Source organism: Taurulus bubalis (assembly GCF_910589615.1).
Source record: "Taurulus bubalis genome assembly, chromosome: 16".
In the NCBI taxonomy this organism is placed as follows: Eukaryota; Metazoa; Chordata; class Actinopteri; order Perciformes; family Cottidae; genus Taurulus; species Taurulus bubalis.
Genome location: NC_136604.1, coordinates 11,496,328 through 11,512,036, shown reverse-complemented (window position 1 = coordinate 11,512,036; position 15,709 = coordinate 11,496,328). Strand labels below are relative to the sequence as shown.

The window sequence follows — 15,709 nt, the reverse complement described above, 5'->3', positions numbered from 1 at the left end:
GTACAATACTGGTTTTGGTCCAAACAAAAGTGGATCAGAAAAGCCAATATACCTTTAGTCATCAAAGGCTCTCCAATTTGCATTTAAGCTCCTTTTAAATGGATTTGGGCAACTTTGAATATAGGAATTTACATAAATTCTAAAGACAAAAATGCTGAATGCGGATTTAACACCAAAAAAAAAATTCAACTTCACAGATAAAAAAAAAAAAAACACATCACTATTTACAGGTTTTTATAATAATATTCAAAGGCCAATTAAGAGAAAGAGATAAAGAGGGAGAGGGAAATAAATCCATACAGATGTTAATCTTTGAGTCAAGAAGTTGGTCTTAAAGTAAAAGGGAGAGTATAAGCACTCAGGATGAAGGAGGAAACGAGAGAGAGAGACAAGACGGCACAAAAGCAGAGTAGTGGAGGGAACCAGAGGTCAAAGAATTAAGGATGTGACAGAGTTCGGAAACTGCATTTACTACAAAGTCCAAAAGGAGTTGAACTAGGGCGAAAGCCTCCGACCTGGTCCGTCCTCCACAGTGCATGGATACGTTTTCCCCTCTCCCACCCCTGCCCCCTCCTTCCTTCCTTCCTTCCTTCCTTCCTCCCCTTGTTTTAGTTTAAACATTCATTTGCTTGCTCACCTATGGCGATGCTAGCTAGCGGCCCAGGTGAAAACTCTAACGTTCAGTTTTCATACGCATACCAACACGCAACCTTAGCATGTACAAATAAACCAAACACACTTTAAGTCTGTACATAAGAGGGGGAGGGGGAAAAAACAAGCACGCTGCATTCACCACAAAGATTACACGCTCATTCCTGTACATACAGCACACCGCACTGACACCACGGCCACATCTCCAACGGCACCTTGATTCCTGTAAGAGGAGCAGTCTTAATAGTTTTAAGGATAATCACTGGAGATTTGCCGCACAGCTCTCGCTACCTCTCTGCGTATCACAGCACATAACCTGATCACCCATACTAATTAATAGGATTTTGTGTACACTCACAACTCTACATTTGCAGTTTTTGCCTTTGTGATTTTCTTACAAAAAGTCATGCCTAAAGTCTAGCAGACATTTGCCAGTGTTGTTGAAAATATAGATATAACTGTCTTGTTTCATGGTGTTGAGCAGGGGTCTTTGCTTGATTGTTCTTTTCTAAGTAAGTGTCATTATTCAGTCAACAGTTGTTTTTCATGTGAAGTCCTGTGGGATTAGTCTCACATGTTAACGGCTCCGGTGAAAACCTCTGAATGATCAGTTCAGCCTAGAGATAAAACACGCACACACGTCCAGTCTGAGCACAAAGTGGCCCCAAGCCTCGGTCCTTCTTCACACGCCTAATCATTTCAGTGTTTAGCTGAGACCTTCCAGGACTTTATTCAGCCTTCAGTGAGGATACAGTCAAGTCAAAGTCAAGTCTTCGGTATAGTCGAGTTTACATGGCTCTACTTTCTGCGCCGCACCGCTGTCTTAATCTTGCGCCCAGCAATCGCTTGCTGTCCAGCAGGAGGAGGGGGGGTGAAGGATTTCGCTGACCTGGAAGAGCAAATGACATCACCATTATTGTAAGCATTGCCTTTTGCAACAACTGAAGTTAACCAATAATCATTAGGCAATATCAATGCTTAATAAATCTAGGCATTTTCAAAAACATATGACGGTAATGGCACATTTTTCATGGACAAAAGCCAAATGAGCCAAGTTGATGTTGTTCCTATGTTTCACCGCATCTCAGCTTAAAGAAATCACCAACATTGATAGCAATCTGTAGTATTCAAAACTAACAGTCTGCCACTTGGCTACATTACACTCAAGTCAAATGTACATTTGATTATAGTTATTGAACAACTATAATAAAAGTACAGCTACTCTGAATACTTGTTAAAATATTGTAAACTGAGGAAATGCAACTTACCCCATATTGAATGCTGGAGGTTGAGAAAAGTTAAATCCACCTCCAGGGGGTCCTGCCTGGGGTATGATGGCGGGGTTTGCAGGGGGACCAGGAGAAGCTGCTGATCCCGCTCCAAAAGTAAACACTCCTCCTGAGGCATTGTTTGTGGCTCCAAATGCACTGGCTCCTCCAAACTGAAAGCCTCCACCTGAGAAAAATGTGGCACATTTACATGTTTGAACGCATGATAAATATACTTTCATAATGCACGTAGCCGGAGTCTTTGGTACCATGGACAACCTGAAAGGAAAATGGATTTTACTGTTGGTCACCCACCTTGTGCAGTATTAGCAGTTGCCCCAAATACAGGTGTGGAATTGGTCTGCTGGCCAAAGACAGGTGTGGCGTTGGGTTTGGCTCCGAAGGCTGGGGGCTGGGACGGTGTGGCTGTGAAGGGGGATCCAAAGGAGGAACCAAATGAAGAAGTCTGATTGGCCCCGAATCCACCAGAGGGGGCCGAGCTGAATGCAAATGGTGAGGGAGCTGCAGATGGAGCTGTTAGAGAAAAGAAAGGATTGAAGATATCAATACATGTACAGACTGTAAATATAAAATAAATATTCAATAATATTGAATGGCAAGGTTTCATTGTTATGCCGTAAGTCCAAAACAGACATCATGATTATTTACATTATCAGAAAGAACCAACATGAGCAAATACGGACCTGAAGTTGAGGCAGCAGTGGCTGCTGCTGCTCCAAAGCCGAAGGATGGAGCAGCAGCGACAGCAGCAGGAACAGCAGCACTGGCAGGAGCACCAAAGACAAAGGGCTGTCCTGAGGCTGGAGCGGGAGTAGAGTTCAGAGGGGCAGATGACGGGGCAGGCGGCTGGTTGTCCTGACTCTGACCAAAGACGAAGGCTTTAGCTGGTGGAGCGTCACTGGATGTTGCAGCAGTTTGACCGAACATGAAAGTGCTAGGAGCTGCAGAAGGAGCAGGAGCTGGAGTGGAACTGTTGTTGTTGCTGCTGCTGATGGTGGTGCCGAACAGACTGGGCATCGAGGTGGTTGATGACGAAGTGGTGGAGTTGACGGTGTTGGTGGGATTACCAACCATAAAGGAAAATCCTGGTTTTGGAGCAGTAGAAGAATCTGTCGAGGGAACGAAGAGTTGATTATGTTTCACATAGTGCAGTAGTAAAAGGGACACATGAAAGGCAGTTTACGAACAGCATATACTACTCAGTCCATGACTTGTATAATGGCTAAAGGGGAACGTTATGTGGCCCCAGGAAATTAAAGTTCAATACTAAATCGCTGAAGTACTCCTTACATTGTTTTGCTGACATCTGGACCAAGTTAAACCTACTATACTTGAAGCAAATTGTTTCACTGCAAAAGAAAATAAGAATGGACATTTCCTGTGTGTTTACCTTAATTTTCCAATCCTCCCCGGCCCCCTTTTTATTCTGGAAAGTTAACTGAGAATAATGCTCTCTGTTTTTAAGAAAGCATCGACAAAAACATGCCGATGTGACCCAGATCTCAGCAATTAATTTGGTGACTGAAATTGTGAGCAAACTGTCAAACTACAAAAACTACTCAGATAAAATAAATGAAAACTCAGGAAAAAAAAACAAATCTGCAAGGCATTATATAGCAACAGAATGCGTAGCATTCACAAAGTCATTCCAACAGTTCACTGTTCAAAATTTCTCTCACCGGCAGCACTTTGTCCAAAGCTAAAAGACGGCTTTGGGGCCTCTGCAGTTGACGTTTCACTCTTGTCTGCTGGCTTGCCAAAATTATAGACGGGTGGAGGTTGTTCTGTAGGAGCACTGGGCTTGCCAAAGGAAAAGCCTCCTGAGGCGGCCGCTGCGCCAGCATCTGCATCTTTACTAGCAGCACCAAAGAGGAAGGCAGACGGCGCCGAGGAGGCAGCAGCTTCCTTCTTTTCCTCTGGCTTCCCAAAAGTAAACGTGGGAGCAGCTGGCTCTTTGTCTGTTTGTAAGGTTCCAAAAGTAGAGCCACCTTGTGGTGTGGTGGTCGCCATACTCCCAAATACAGACCCAGAGGTGGTCGTGGTGGTTGTAGCTGTGGTGTCATTTGATGATGCAGCCCCCTCACTTTTCTCCTGAGAAGGGGCAGGAGGAGTAAAACTACGAGAGGATGGGTTGGTGGTAGTGTCTGGCGTTTTCTCCTCCGGTTTTGAGAGTCCAAATGTGAAGCCGCCCTTGGTGGAGTTACTTTCTGTGTTAGATGAGCCAGTTCCAAATGCTATCCCACCGCTTGCTCCAAACCTAAACCCAGAACCTGCAGCAGATTGGTCTGACTGTTTGTCATCACTAGAGGCAGTCCCAAATTTAAAGCCCTCAGATTTGAACCCCGATGAGGCAGTAACGTCTTTAGAAGTGGTTTCTGATGAGGAGCTTCCAAATGGGACTCCAAATTTGAATCCACCTGATGAAGATGATGAGGATTCTGTCAACGAGCTTCCAAACTTGAAACCTACAGATCCACATCCCGAGGTAATGTCTGATGAACCAAACGCTTCAGAGAAATAAAGTACAACACAAATGTAAAAATGTGAAAAGTGTTGAATATTTTGACTATTTGTATGGTGATCTTGACAGTCTAATATAAAGCAAACAAACATTTATATGAAATTGTGAGTACCGTAACCTTTGTTACTTTCAGAAAACTGTGGTTACCTTTGGGCTCCACTTTAGCTCCAGGTTTGACTGCTTGACAGGCAACACATTGGACATCAGCAGCCTTATTCTGGACAAGACAGACGTCACAATCCCAGCCACCTTCTGGCATCTTGAACGCATTTCCTAACCCAAACATTGGAGCATTGCTGGCTGAAGAAGAGGCTCCTGCTGAAGCTCCTGTTGTGAAGATGAGGAAAAAGAGATGCTTCACTAAACTGACAATTTACTTTTAAGATGCCTTTAAAAATCAATGACAGTTAGTGAAATTCTACCCTCACAAAAAACAAAGATTTGGCATTACCTGGTTTGGCGCTCGTGCAGGCCACACACTTTGTGTCCTCTGCCTTGTTTTCTACCATACATGTATCACATTCCCATGCACCCACAGGCTTTTTGAACTTGTCTCCAAATCCAATGAAGCCTGTAGAAACAGGGGCAGTAGGCGTGGATACAGCCTTAACAGCTGAGAAGGCTGAAGGAAGAGTCAGTGAGGGTTTAAGCCCCGTCCCAGGTTTGGCCGTTTCACAGGCCACACACTTTACTGCATCAGGTTTGTTTAGAACCAGGCATGTGTCACAGTCCCATGTTCCTGCAGGTTTGGAGAACATTGTGCCAAAACCTGCAGTAGTTGTAGTGGTGGAGGTGGTGTTCGTGCTGCTGCTCTCTCGCCCAACCGAGGTGGCCGTTGAAGTTTTACTGTCCATAGCTTTGGTTGAGGAGGGCTGTGGGGCCATACACCAAACGCATTTGGTGTCTGATGACTTGTTCTGCACCAAGCAGACATCACAGTCCCAACCTGGCGGGGCTTTGAACATATCGACGAACCCTGTTGCAGAGGGGGTGGAGGTGGCGTTAATGGAGGAGGGGGCTGTGGATAGTGTGGAGGTCTGCAGCCGATTGCTGTCTGGGCCCGGGGAAGTCTGAGCAACGGGAGAAGCAAAACCTAGACAGCAAGTAAAGGATTTAAACGGTGAACAACCATGTCAACCAAATGATGCAAAACAAATACTGTGAATGTTTAGTGAGTTATTGATTCTTACCAGGTGCCTTAAGAAGGTCCAAAACACTACCCTGCTTCAGGGTCTTGGCTGGCTTGAAAGGTCCATCAAAATCTTCAGTGCTTTTGCTGGTTGCCGACTTCACTGTAGAAGACAAGAAAATACAAAGATCAAACCGTTTTTCTGAGAAAAGGCAAAAAATCTGCATCATGCCAATTTTAAGAAAACTGTCTTACCTGCTGCAACTATGGGAGAGGACAACTTCCCATTTGACATGGAGGGTCCTAACTTTGCTACAGGTGCACTAAAAGTAAATCCAGCCTACAAACAGGAAAAAACAATTATTATCAACGTTACTGTTGTACCTAGATGTCAATCTAATACATTACTAAACATTAAGAGATAAACCATTTACTCACTGAGGGGGAAAAGGAAGGAGGACTAGCAGCAGTTGCTTTGACAATAGGGGAGGAAAAAGTATAAGGTACAGAGGGAGGTGTCGAGGTCGTTGGTGACTCCTGGAGAAAAAAAGAAAACAATAAAGTGAATAAATATATATAATATAACCAAATAATAACAACCATTAGACTTGGAGCAGCACTGTAATAGAATGAGACAAGTTTAAGACAGACCTTATTTGTGACAGTTTCCTTAGCAGGAGTCACGTGCGTGAGGTTGGGAGCCGTGTTGTCGGTGGCGAGAGGGGGAAGAGGGCAGGAGAAGCTGAAGGTAGGCAAGGCAGAGGTGCCGATGGGAAGTGAAATGGTTGGTAGGTCCGGTAGTTCAGCCACCTAAAGTCAGAAAACAAGAGAATATCATCGTATGCCCATTGTCTGTCATTCCTAAACTGTGCATCTTTCAGACTGATGGTGAAATGAGATGAACCCATGTTTTAAAAACAATCTGGATGCATCAAGGCACATCGTCTGATCTGGATTCATGACCTTTCTCTTGGCTCGGCCTGAAAATAAGTTCCATATTGCCCCGGTATAAAAGTACCAACACCACTTTTATAAACAAGTTATTTGTATATCAAAATGATAAGTGCTGGAAAACTCTAATCTAGTTAAGATATACATCAATAATGTTAACTTAAATGTATATAACATTTTTAGAAACAGAGCACTGAGGTTTTTAGTTTCAAAGCCCTTACCTCTTCCTCTTCAGGGCGTTTAGTGGAAGGCCGTGTACTGGTCCTGTCCCTCTTCATCTTGCCCCCTCCAGAGCTCACGCTGCTGGCTGCAGGCGTGCTGGACAGAGGATAGGCTGGGCCACTGGAAATCGTTGTGCTAGTAGTAAAGGCGTACACAGGAACAGGTATAGTAAGTAAAATAAACTAATGATACAGAGAGCCACAGTCAGGCATCCAAAAAAGAAAGAAACTGTATGACAGTAACTAGACATGTGGCTAACAGGTTATAGTGCCTCGTTCTCTTAGTCAAGTCTAACTTTCTTGTCTGGTCAATTAGAGCAACCCTGTTTTACCTTCGAGATGGACCTGGGGTTGCTTCAGGTAGTTTCGGTGATTGTCTTGTAGGCTAAGGGAACAAAACAACAACAGATGTAGCATTAAGTTATAGGGGACAAATGCAATAGTGTAATATGATGCAGCACTGTTTCTGACCATCTCTCTTGGGGTCCTGTCAAGAGTTCGGCTCACTCCTCCTGGAGTTAAAGTCGGCCTAAAGGACACAGAGCGGTTTCCTGACACCGACGCTGCAACAGGAATCATCAGCTTCTGCACCGGTGGGAGGGAAGGATCCATCTGAATTGAAGAAACGGTGGTAAATAAAGTCCAAAGATGAGAGAGAGCCTTTGTCTTCATGCCACAGAGCTCGTTATACCATTAAATCGAAACACTGCTTTTAATATAATGAACAGAGTTTATCCTCTGAAATAAGAAATTAAACTTTGTTCCAGAGTGTGAACAGTAACATCTCTACGATATTGTAAAATTGTATAACTACAACAAACACAAGCCAAGCTTCTTGTATATCTGTGCCTACACAGACACTACAGGATCAATTCTTCTTCTTTGGGCTATTTGTTGACAACAATAATTTTAAATTTAAAAAAAAACAGTGGTTGATAGGATAGGATATATACTTAATTTATCCCCAAGGGGAAATTTGGTTGTGGCAGCAGCAAGCAGAGTTACATATAAATTGGATATTTAAGCAATATTATAACTGCAGATATATTATACGGCATCAGTGTTAGATCCAAAAGTTACAAGACTTGCAGACGGAAATGCCAAACTATGTTTAAGGTCATTTAGAAACAGTGTCACCATATCATAGTTTGTACACCAGAGGCAAGTTGATTTTTCAACTGTAAAATGTCTAGCTCAGTATGCATCTTGGTCACAATTTGTTAAATAAACAAATCAAAGGTAACAGTTTTAAGATGGTTTGTTTAGGCTAGAAATGAATTATTAGCCAATACATCCTTTTCAGATGCATCATCATCAGTATTGGCCGAAAAAATGAATGATGTGTTGTACAATATGTTAGACTACAAAGGTAAATCCTGAGGCAACAGTCGGCCACAAAAGGCTCAGTTACATAGTAGGGTTTTCTTGTTATGGACCTGTGAGCATCAATACACCATTGTTAGGATTTACAAAGCAGCTGTCACAGATGGGAATGCCTGACCGTTATTACTGAGGTCAAGTCCAATCCAAAGCTGGCACGATTGAACAGCAAACTTTGTGTGTTTGTGCTGGTTGTTAAGCACTTAAAGTTTTAGCACACTTTCATGAGCTAAAAACAGTCTTGAGTCTAGCGTTCTTTTGCTTGCCAACACATAAAGAAAAACACACAGAGCGGCTAACAACTGTGTCCCAACCAAGGAAAATCCTGTTAACTGGCGTAGAGAACAACTGACAGTAGGACAGGAAATGACAGGAGGACAAACCACAACAAGTGGTGCTGGGTTTGGACAATGACATCTCTGTTCATACCACTAAACCAGGGGTCGGAACCTTTCCTATCTATCCAAAGAGCCAGTTTCCCTATTTTCCATCAAATAAAATTTGTCTGGAGCCGCAAAAGCCATTTGATAAAGTTTATAAAGTTGTATATATATAGTCATAATATATATACAACAACTATAGTGTGTTGTATTTATGAAATTATAGAACAATAATAAAGACAATTATTGACATTGTATCGCGATAACAAATATATATCAAACTGTTAAATACACTGTCATGTGTCGGCCTACATTGAAGGTCTCTGAAATAAATATGCCATGTCCACACGACTACGTTTCCTTTTTGAAAAGCATAACTTTTGCTCCGTTTACACCGAGCGTCCACACCACGCCGGATTTTTAGACTAGAGCCACGAAAACAAAAAAGGTGTTTGGAAACGCTCCCGAGGACGGATAAGTTTTTACGAACGGACGCCTCACTATCTCATGAGCTGCCACAGAACTAGCAGCAGTAGTTGAGTTTGGAGACTTGATCCACTTCGTGAAAGTATATTTACTTTGCTGCAGAAGTTGAGAAATCGCTCTTTTTCACTCGTTTGCAGCTTGATATTTTTCAGCAAAGTGTGCTTGTTCTCAACATTAAATCTTTTGTTGTTTGCTAACTGAGTTTTCTTTTTTCGGATTCACAGTTCACAGAGTATTTACCGAGGGCGTGACTCTGCAAATCATGATCAACTGCAGGGAAAGGTGTTAGACAGCAACGTAATAGGATGGGAGGCACATTTTAGTTAAAAATACTCCAAGATAAGAGGTGTTCACTTTGCAAGATTGTCAATTGTGCAAAAAATAAAAATAATTATGCCGACCCCTGCGCTAAACTACAAAACACACGCCCAGTGTTTTAGTTGTGCATAAATAGAGTGTGCTTAAAGTCATACAGAGACATATATGAGTTATCACATATGAAAAACAACGCTCAATGTAGATAAATAAAAAAATCGGTACTTACACGTTTCTTTTTTGCTTGGAAATGTGAAACATCTAGATTTGTGCCATCCATTGACTGCAAAAAAGAAACTCATGTCAGAAAACAATTTGATTATTAGACAATGAATAGGTGTTTTCCGGTTGTTTTTTTATGTCAAAATTTCTTCTCATACTTGTCATATGTCCATGCAAAAATATATACATTAAAAAGCTCTTACTGCTGACAAGGGGGATGAGGCTGCTGCTGGGATTCTCCTAGCATCCTGTAGAAGAAAAAAACTGATGGTGTCACATTACATTAACATTCTCATTGGCAAAACAGCAAACGTCTAAATACTCTCAGACTTTGAGGTAAAATAAAGTTTGAAAAGAGTAGATACTGGTGTGTGTGTGTTAGTGTACTCACAGCCAGGGGGCTCGACATTCGCTCCAAGGACTGAAGGATGCGTCTCGCTGTGGCGCTGGTCACCCCACAGGGTTGAGCACCAGCAGGCTTGGCCTTGATCTGTCTCCTCACCGGGGCCTACACATCAGATGCGCTAATTTAGTCTTCAATTAAACACTAGTCACATTCCTCCTATGACGTCGGTGTTCACCCATTAAAGGCTGCTCAACTTAAACAGCCACAATGCTAAATGCACATGTAGACTGAATATAACATGTTAAACCAAGTGTGCTAGCTAACTATATGAAGTATTTGGCTCACCTGGTACGGTGTTCCAGGACGAGCGCGAGAGCTCCTGACTGCAGCTGCCCCGCCATACATGGTCTTCCCGGGGTAGAAGGGTGAATCTCCGAGCTGGCTGGAGTTTAGTACTGTGCTGTTTAATGACGACTGGAAGAGAGATGGTTAAATTCTATTACATTAGGATTAAGTGAAGCTGCTTCATTGTGTTACCTATCAATAGGGTTGGGTACCGAGAACACGTCCGGTACCTACCGGACCGAAAAGCAACTCAGATTTCGGTGCTTCCTTCCGGTGCCTGAGCCGATTTAAATACTTTTTTTTTTTACACTACTCTGTAAAGTTGCACAGTATATAGATACTAAAAAGGTAGCGCGGTGCCCGCACACTAAAAACGATTATTAAAATAGTGCAGATCAGAGCACACTCGCTGCTCTGCTCTCTGTCTGCCTGCATGCAGAGCGGGGCTCGAGGGGGCGGGGCTTCTAGCACTCACACACACAGTGCGCGCACACAGAGATATATACATATTTATATATATATATATATAACAATCCACACAGGGTTTGATATAGAAATATATTAAGAACATTTGATGCTAAAAGCTCAGACTTGTATTGTCACTCTAGAGTTTGTCTTCATAACTTTAATGAATCCAAGTCAGAATGCACACAAAGCAGACATGTTGTTTTGAATTGGATAGACTGCAGTGTGGTGTCTGGCATGTTGCCATGCATATTAAAAATGAATGTCCAACATGTTAAATCACTTGTGAATCTAACATTAGATTTCCAGATAATGCACATGAATTCCCCAATAATTATAATTGAAACTTAAAAATATATCTACACCTAAAAAGTATTAGTCAACTTGAAATTTGTAGACGCCTGTGGTACACAGGACTTGTGTTTGGTCCATGGACCAAATTCCAGACAGACATTTTATATCCAAGTGGGTCACTTCTTCAAAAGGCACAGCGCCACATCAAACCCTGAATCAGCAAAATGCGGAGCTTTGTGGCATACTTCTGTTCTTTCAGAAAGTATTACTCGGTATCTTGATGAACAAACCCACAGATACTCACGTTGGAAGAAGTTCCAAATACTGACAGGTTGAAAGAAGGCTTTCTAAGACTGGACTGGGCAGGTTGAGGCCCAGACTGTATTCTGTCCATCTCTGGGGACCAAAGTTGGGGAAGTGATGCCGTTTTGGAAGTGGGGACATCTGTTAAAGAAACAGAAGCAAAGAAAACAGAGTTTTATCTCCATTTTAAGAGAGCACCAATACAGAAATGTAACTTATCAGACCAGTCTCAGATTTACCAATGATTACTTAAAACTTAACTCAGTAGGCTCAGAGCACGCAAAGATAGAAACACAGGTAGTTAGTGCTTACTAACATTTTTATACATTTGAATCAATGGCATAATGCATTGTGCAAGGGTGGCGCATTTTGCATGGTGAAGACAACTAAAGGAAGAAATAGAATTCAAACACAATACAGGGATTGCAAAGATTTTTTGAGACAGACATTGTTATATGTTAATAAAATCAGTGTTTAGATAACATGCTATCAACACACTAATCATTTGTGAAGAGGTCACTCTGCTTTTACCTTTGTCTGAGGCGCGGGAGGAGAAGCCGCTAGTGGTGGAGATGTTATCATCTTCATGCTGCGAGAGGTTGTCCTTGATTTCTTTGACCAAGGAGAAGCCGGTGGAAAAGGGTCCAGGGGCGGAGGAGGTGGAGGGTTGGGAGAAAAGGCTGTTAGAGGCCCCCAGGGTCGGGGAGGAGGCATCCAGCGGTGGAAAGTGGAGGTGTGAACGACTCAGTGGAGGTCGAGAAAGCACATAGTCCTGAAAGTTTAGAGATGCCCGGCTGGTTGAGGGCTCTGTGCGAAAGAGAAATAAGTCACAGGTGAGCATCTCATGTATGAGATATTAAATTCCCTAGCTAATCTTTTTGAAGAGATGAAGGTGAAGAGTGACTGACCTGTGTTACTGGTGCTTTGTTCTGTGGAGTCACATCCATCAAGGGGAGGAGGTCCCTCTTCGCCGCCATTAGGAGGTGGTGGCTGGCAGTTCTGGTCTGTCTCCAGTACAGCTCCTTCAGGAGCATCTTCACTCTTGAAGTATTTCTGCAGCCAGGAAGGAACGATGCTCTTTACTGTGTCTGTCACTCGACTGATGAGGCCTGACTGTTGCTGATAAAAAAACATGGAGAGAGAGAGAGGAAGTCGTAAACAGAGGGATGAAATGAGCATATAGAGAGACACAACAAAGTAGCATCAAGTCCGGCCATTATCTGTAGCTTCCTCATTAGAAAATTCCCTTGACAATCAGCATTGGATATAAGTAAATGTGTGTAAGGCAACGCTGAATACAAAACAGTTTAGCCAAATATGATGAATTTGTGACAATGCAGTTCCAAATAATTTGTTTTTAAGTTCTTTTAAATAATATACAACAGTTGCACAAAATAGAGCAATGAACATTGCATTTTACGATCTGAAAAAGGTGAACATGCCAACTTGCAATAGGAAGCCATTAGGCTGAGTATGACACTGTGAAACTGGGTCAGGCACTGTGCATGTTTCTGTGAAGCAGTGAGCCAGTGACGCTGGTCAGCACTGTACTGAAGTCTAGATGAATTCCAGTTGATAAGGATGACTCTTGTTTCCTACATCACATTTAGAAAGTACACAATTCCCCGGATCTATCTAGAAAGCTCTTTTCTGTAAAATCGATGACTTGTAACAAACTGGTTAAAAACCACAATCTACATTTAGAGGTTTTAACGGCCAACTTGAATATATCCACCATTTTTGAGTGGGTTTGTAGAGCTAAGAGTTTGGTCCGGCAGTGTATTGTGTAGCCAAAAGTTAAGCAAGAGCCATGACACTTAGTGCCTTGAGCAAAATGCACTCCAGTAGTGGGATAAACCAGCATTAAATGCTTCATGACTTCATGATGCAGCTTTGAAGTTGCAATATAAGAGAACAAAACCTAAAATCTATGAATGCATTGACTTATTCAAAAAGGCAGTATTGCAGAGCATTGAACAAAACTGTAAAACTCTTGACAGACTCGTCCAGCAATTTGTATTAATACAATTCTTAAAGCACTTAGACTAGGACAGTAACTGTACTTTGATGCCGGTTATGTTGTTCTGATGACAAGAAAGTAGATGGAAAGGGAAAAGGTTAAGAGAAGGGGCTAGCTAGTATCACTTCATAAGGACCCTTTCTAACCAATGGTAGCTTTCAACACCCAATAAGAGCCATATGTGCCTCTTGTTGCCAGCTTATCTACAAAATACAACTGTGGGCAACTCTGTACTTTAACCTTTATGCAAATACACACCACTTGAACTGGTCATGAGCAAGTGTATATCCCACCAAGCGCTACATAAGCAATTGTTATAAGGATTGAAAGGCGCTGCATTTCTGCTGTGAACAGAGGGCCAGTGCGCTCTGAAAGTCGCCATGTCTCACAGAAACAAAGAATAATTTTCATTGAACATTCCAGTAATTAAGCAGATCAGTGCATCTAGATTTTGACATTTTTAGATCTTCCAGTCGTATTATTAAATTTATGTCATGAGATGAGGTGAGCATTGACGCAAAAAGACTCCCATTTTTAATCAAGCAATCCCACAGATGAATCAAGAAAGAGGCGACACAAACGTTACTACATGTCTCATCACGCTCTTTCTGCTTTTTATCCAGCTGTGTCGTGTCAACTAAGCTATTGGAAAAAAAGCTGAGCCCACCTTTTAAGTTTAACTATACACAAGATTTAGATAATGAGAGTTTTGGACTGACTTAAGTCCAGACTCATTTGTATAGACTTCAAACCCTTCCGCACTATTTGTCATTTAATCAAACATATGAGCATTAGAAGATGTGATTATGGCTTTTATTTGGAATGACTGAGACACTGTTTAACCAATGATAACATTTATTCAAACTAAAATATTACATGTTCAAGTTTGTTTGTTATTGGCATGAAGGCATTTTTCCAATCAATCTCTCTTCTTTATAACACACTGTAATAGCAGATATATATTTATAAAGTTACCATAATGATAATATTAACAAACGCTGGTTGGTGAATTTGAATATGGTTTCATGGAATTAAACCGTATGATACTACATGTGAAAACAGAAGCATTTAGAGTTAGAGAAGTCTGCGATAAAACAAACTGCCATAAACAATTACGATTCATCCCAATCTTGTTTACCACGTAAAATGTTAAATGAATATATCTATTTAATAGCGTTTAGCTAGTCACAATGGTCAACTGCTTGTATCCCTATACATATTCAAACTCCCTGCCATCATTTTAAAGTAAGCTTTCTAGTTTAGTTGCCTCTCCAGTCAGGTAACACACCAATATGCTGACATTAATATAAACAACCTCGTAATTATAGGTCAATAGAATAATCCCCGTGATAACTAATGACAAAGTAGTTTAATGGGGTAGTCGTGCATCAAGACACGTCTTTTATTTATTAACTGATTGGAGCGGTTTTAACGGCAACATTAGCTGAGGTCTAGGCGGCAAGTGAGTCCACTCGGGCAACCATGTGGGTTCCCAATCAGCCAATGCTTCCTGCGCAATTCAACTGGCAGAGATTGGGCTAACGCTAGCTAGCCTAACATCCAAAATGACTCCGACAGGCCAGAAACATTATCATACAGTGTAACTGACAGAAAGGTGTCTACCCAGAGATGAAGACAGGTGTAATGTTGACCCAAACCATCATGTCACTTTTCCCTGAGATGGTGCGATGACTCCAAAACCAGAGACAACAATACGATGCTCGCTAATGCTAGCGTGCTAACTAGCAATAGCTACACAATTCTACTTCCTTGCTTTCTGCCAACTTAGCCAACAGCTACGAACTGACTAGTAGAGCCAACGTTGCTTAACCCAACGCGGCATGTGTGCCATTTTACTTAAAAACACAGATAAACTAGTCTAAACGACTCACTGGGCCGTGATTTCACCTGTCAAGTCCGTCTGATTATGCTAACCTGTAAGCCAGCTAACTAGCATTGCCTCTACATGCTAGCAGCGCGTGGAGGCCACGAGCGCTAATGGTAGGCCATAAAATATCTCCAACCAAACAATAACAATAGCTAAGACATAATGGCACTGCAATACCCGGAACGTATTCGACACGGGTTCTTAACACGATCACTTTTATTCGGTGTACCTGTTTATTCTTGGCGTAAGGTTTAGAGGCGATATGATATCTCCTGCTTCTAATTTTCCCTCCACCCGTGGCCGCCATGGCTTTTTCGTCTGAGTGTCTATCGGTGTTTCGGCGCCGGATAGCTGTCATCCAGCCACAGCCAATCGCAAAGCACTGTGGGAAATGTAGTAGCTGAACGAAACAAAGAGGACAGTTTGACCTACGGGACTTTGTACCACATGGCTCTAGCATGGGTTATTTTGTGACTGAAAATTGTGATATAGCTATGTTTTTT

At 42.1% G+C, this 15,709-nt stretch overlaps 1 protein-coding gene across 1 annotated transcript; it reads right to left on the bottom strand.

Annotated features, from left to right (window-relative positions):
* Positions 1-607: 607 nt before the first annotated feature.
* nup153 (nucleoporin 153) lies at positions 608-15,528 on the bottom strand. The gene is made up of 22 exons (XM_079232079.1): positions 15,436-15,528; positions 12,207-12,417; positions 11,830-12,105; positions 11,300-11,439; positions 10,237-10,365; positions 9,937-10,053; positions 9,749-9,793; positions 9,553-9,606; positions 7,234-7,374; positions 7,095-7,147; positions 6,763-6,898; positions 6,242-6,400; positions 6,029-6,127; positions 5,846-5,930; positions 5,652-5,753; positions 4,913-5,554; positions 4,609-4,788; positions 3,620-4,447; positions 2,624-3,049; positions 2,235-2,453; positions 1,920-2,106; positions 608-1,540 (listed from the first exon to the last, which is right to left on the bottom strand). The coding sequence occupies exons 1-22, from the start codon at positions 15,511-15,513 to the stop codon at positions 1,450-1,452; spliced, it is 4,398 nt and encodes a 1,465-aa protein (XP_079088205.1). The 5' UTR covers positions 15,514-15,528; the 3' UTR covers positions 608-1,449.
* Between the last annotated feature and the right edge of the window lie 181 nt (positions 15,529-15,709).

Bases quoted from the DNA above. Each gene is read 5' to 3' on its own strand.
- nup153 (XM_079232079.1), bottom strand. From the start codon at position 15,513: ATGGCGGCCACGGGTGGAGGGAAAATTAGAAGCAGGAGATATCATATC. The intron at 7,375-9,552 runs GTAAGTACCGAT...TCTTCAATTCAG, and splicing joins TCCAAGCAAAAAAGAAACGT to ATGGATCCTTCCCTCCCACC. The intron at 5,555-5,651 runs GTAAGAATCAAT...CTTGCTGTCTAG, and splicing joins GGACCTTCTTAAGGCACCTG to GTTTTGCTTCTCCCGTTGCT.